Source organism: Salpingoeca rosetta (assembly GCF_000188695.1).
Source record: "Salpingoeca rosetta unplaced genomic scaffold supercont1.119, whole genome shotgun sequence".
In the NCBI taxonomy this organism is placed as follows: Eukaryota; class Choanoflagellata; order Craspedida; family Salpingoecidae; genus Salpingoeca; species Salpingoeca rosetta.
In genome coordinates, this window is record NW_004754815.1 from 1 (window position 1) to 3,759 (window position 3,759).

At 53.6% G+C, this 3,759-nt stretch overlaps 1 protein-coding gene across 1 annotated transcript; it reads left to right on the forward strand.

The window, feature by feature from the left end:
* Window positions 1-210: 210 nt before the first annotated feature.
* PTSG_13222 (uncharacterized protein) lies at window positions 211-3,324 on the forward strand. Its single transcript, XM_004987418.1, has 7 exons — window positions 211-734; window positions 955-1,048; window positions 1,194-1,455; window positions 1,624-1,756; window positions 2,005-2,059; window positions 2,198-2,305; window positions 2,518-3,324. Exons 1-7 carry the CDS (start codon window positions 240-242, stop codon window positions 2,718-2,720), a joined length of 1,350 nt encoding a protein of 449 aa, XP_004987475.1. The 5' UTR covers window positions 211-239; the 3' UTR covers window positions 2,721-3,324.
* The last annotated feature ends 435 nt before the right edge of the window (window positions 3,325-3,759 follow it).

Consider the following 3,759-nt stretch of genomic DNA (forward strand, 5'->3'; position numbering starts at 1 on the left):
ATGTGTGTTCTCGTGTGTGTGTGGGTGCGTGTGCGGCTGTGTTGTTGGTCTTGATATTGCGTCTCTCCTGCTGTGATGCCGTATCTTGTTTGCTGCCCTCACTCACGCACCACTTTTCTTCTTCGTCACTCACTCACGACTGCACTGCACACCTTTCACTCCCCACACCCCACCCACGCTTTCCTCGCGTCGTCTCCCGTCTCTCTGCAGTGGAGCGCCTGCCGTTCCCTGCGTCGAGCATGATGTTCTCCATGGACAGCGAGGGCGCGTCACAGTCCCTGCGTCGCGACTCGCAGCTGTCCATCACGGTCACGTTCACGGATCCGCCCGAGCCCACGCTGCTCGCTGGTGGTTCGCCCGGGTACGTGATCCCAGACACACGCTACTCGCTGCAGTTTGAAGTGGACACCACAACAGATGACCTGCCCACCACCACAACCAGCACAACCACAACCACAACCACAACCACAGCCGCAACGACGACCATCACAACCACGGCTGCCGGTGCTGGTGGTGCTGGCAACAGTACGATCACAAACTCTACAGCGATCACTACAACCAATTCGACTTCCGCGTCAAACGCAACAGCTATCTCCACTACCTCCACAACAACGACAACGCTCGAGCCAACGACGACAATGACGACACTTGAGGACATGGTTCGGTCGCGTGCGCTGCGAGCGCTGAATGACATTGGCATTCCCATCATCGACATTTCCATTGACGGAACGAAGGTATGGTGTCTTCTTGTTGTTGATGATGTTGTTGTCGTTGTTGCTGCCGCTGCTGCTGTTGTTGACGGTGTGCATGTGGTTTGTTTGCGATCTCCTTCTTCATGCAGTGCTTTTGCCGTGTTCTTTGGGAGCATGATCTGTGAGTGGAAGAAATGCAAAGCTCTTGGGCAATTGCGTTGAATGAAGGCGCTTTGTTCTCACTTTCCATTGTGTGCTCCAGGTGTCTGTGGTTGCTGTTGAATTCCCCACATCCTCGATGATGATGGATCTTGACGACCATCCATACGTTGCCCTCAACACCACCAGACCACCCCGTGAGTCAAACTGTGTGTCTGTATGTCGGGCCTCTTGCATGTCTCTGTTCTTTCAACGCTCAATTGTATTCGCTGAGAGAAGTCGGTGTTTCTCCCTCCAAGTCACAACCTCACCCATCACTGATACCACGCGTGCGGTGTGTAGTGACACTGAACTCTGCGCTGACCGCGGAGGATGCAATTGAGCTGGCTCTTCGGCTGGTTCAAGCACACGTTGTGCAGCCGCGCTGGGGCTCGTTTGAATTCCCCGTGGAACTCCTTGAGAGTGCGTTCACCACCACGACAACGACAACGACCACAACCTCGACCACAACAACAACAACTACATCTCCAACTTCGCAGGACAACTCCTCAAGCACCACACCAACGCAATCGCCCGATGCTCCAAAAGCGTCATCTTCCACAGCGTAAGCGACACATGCTGTTGGGGCCAGCTCCTTTCGCCTCGCATGTTGATCTTGGGGTTTGGTGCACGTTGCATTGAATGATCTGTGCGTGTCCTCTGCCCTCTTGCCATTTTTCATAGCTGTGCTTTGCCACTCATCATGGTTCTTTCCCGCACATGCACTGCACAGGGCATCGCCATGGCAGTTTGCTGTTGGTGCATTCGGTGGCGTGGTGCTGATTGCTGCAATCGTTGGTTTCATCATGGTGACGCGACGTCGCAGCGTTGTTGGCACATCACCCACTGTAGTTTCTGACATCAAGGTTGGTTGAGCGTGGGTGCATGGCCGTACGCGTGAGCAGTGTTCTGTGCGTGTGTGATTGTGTGCGTGCATGTGGGAGGGGGTGTGCGTGCGTGTCGACTTGCATGTGTATTTCTGTGTGTGTGTCTGTGTGTGTGTGTCTGTGTGTCTGTGTCTGTACCGTACCCTTGAGGTTGCTTGTGTGATGTAGCTTTTGTTTCCAGCTTTCTCATGTTTCAGCTCACCGAATACCTTTCACGTGATCCACAGCAACGGCCAACCGTGTCTTTCACAAACCCCGTGTACGAGGACGGCCTCAAAAAAGGTGAATCATGAGAGTGCTGTGTTGTTGCTTTCCTCAAGTCAGTGTTCCGGACGAACAACGTCAATACTGTGCCCTTCATTGCATCACCTCACTCTCGAATGTGCTCGCTGTGTGTTGTTGGGAATACACGTTGTTCAGATGCAACCATGCACAGCCACAATGGTGATCTGTACACGGATGTCGGCGATCGCGACGAACAGTTGTATGATGAGCCGGCTGCGTTGTTTGGCACGACCCACCAAGTTTGTAAGTCACTGACTGATGGCTGGTGATGCAAGTTGAAGACTGCACAGTCTGCGTTGGAAGCGCGCCTAACTGCTTGTCTTGCTTGTAACGTGACTGCCAATGGCAATCATTACGTACATTCAAAGCCTTCCCCCTCTGTACTCACTCATTCATCACAATCGCCCATGCTGTATGTTTTGTTGTGCCTTGCTTGATTTGCGTTGTGGTTGCAGTCAACCCGATCTACTCCGCCAAGTCAACTGAGAACGTGTTTGGCGACGACGAGGACGAAGACGAAGTCGACCCAGATGGCGGCTATCTGGACGTGAGCGAGCAAGCGCAGGACGTTGCTGAGTACACAGATGTCCACGTCGCTGCGGATGATGACGCGACTTACGCCACCGGCTTCGGCTTCAGTGATGACGAGGATGAGTGAGCTGCGTGGTGATTGTGCAATTCAGTTTACCTGACGCGCTCAACCGTTCTCTCTGTGTCTCTGCCACCACCGATGGTTGTGTCTGCCTGTCTTTCGTTCATCCCGCCTCTCTTGCTTCCCTCTCCGTTTTCACGGCTGTTTGCATGTGTTATTGCCTTCTTTCTGCCTCGTCTTCCCCTCCTTTCTTTCTTTCTCTTCCCCCGTCCCCCCTCCTTTCCCCTTCTCATCCTCCTTGCCGATTCACGCGTTATTCTGCTTTCTGTCACGCTTGCGTGTGCGACTTTTCTCGTCATGTGCCGTGCAAGCGTGCAGCCTTCGCTGCCACACCACGTTGAGGAAGCATACACTTGCCGTGACTCCTGGTCCGTTTCGTGCTTTCCCTTGGACTTATGGTTTGCAAGGAGTGTGTCGTTCAGGCTCACTTCACTTGTTCTCCGTCCATCAAATTGAGGCTTGTTCAGCATGTACCCTCTACGTTCCTCTACGTTCCTCCCCTCCCACCCTTCCCATTCTGGTTCACGTTCCAAGCGCCGTGGAGCTGCTTGCTGAACTGTGGCGCACGCTTTCCTGGCTGCTGCTGGGCCTGTGATGCTCTTAATACAGCTTTATTGTTGTGCGTTGTGAGAACAGCGAGGAACAAAACAAGGAACAAGAGAGGCGAGGAGTGCGCAGAGGAAAACAGTAACGAGAAGTGGAGCCTACAGCAGCTGATGGTACAACACTAGAAACGAGGTCCGGGGGGGGAGGGCAAGAACTGGGTAACAACTCGGGAAACGACAAGCGTAAAGGGGGAAGGAGGGTGCTCCTGCACTAATTGTTAAGCGGATGTCTCTGGAGAGGCAGAGTCGATGCGACGAAGAATCGCGGAGAACGTTGGGCGATCTCCAGGCTGCAGACTGACACATGTCATGTAGAGTTGGCGATACCACTCGGCAGTGTCTGTGGCACACAGAGTTTTGTGTGTGTGTGTGTGTGTGTGTGTGTGTGTGTGTGTGTGTGTGTGTGTGTGTGTGTGTGTGTGTGTGTGTGTGTGTGTGTG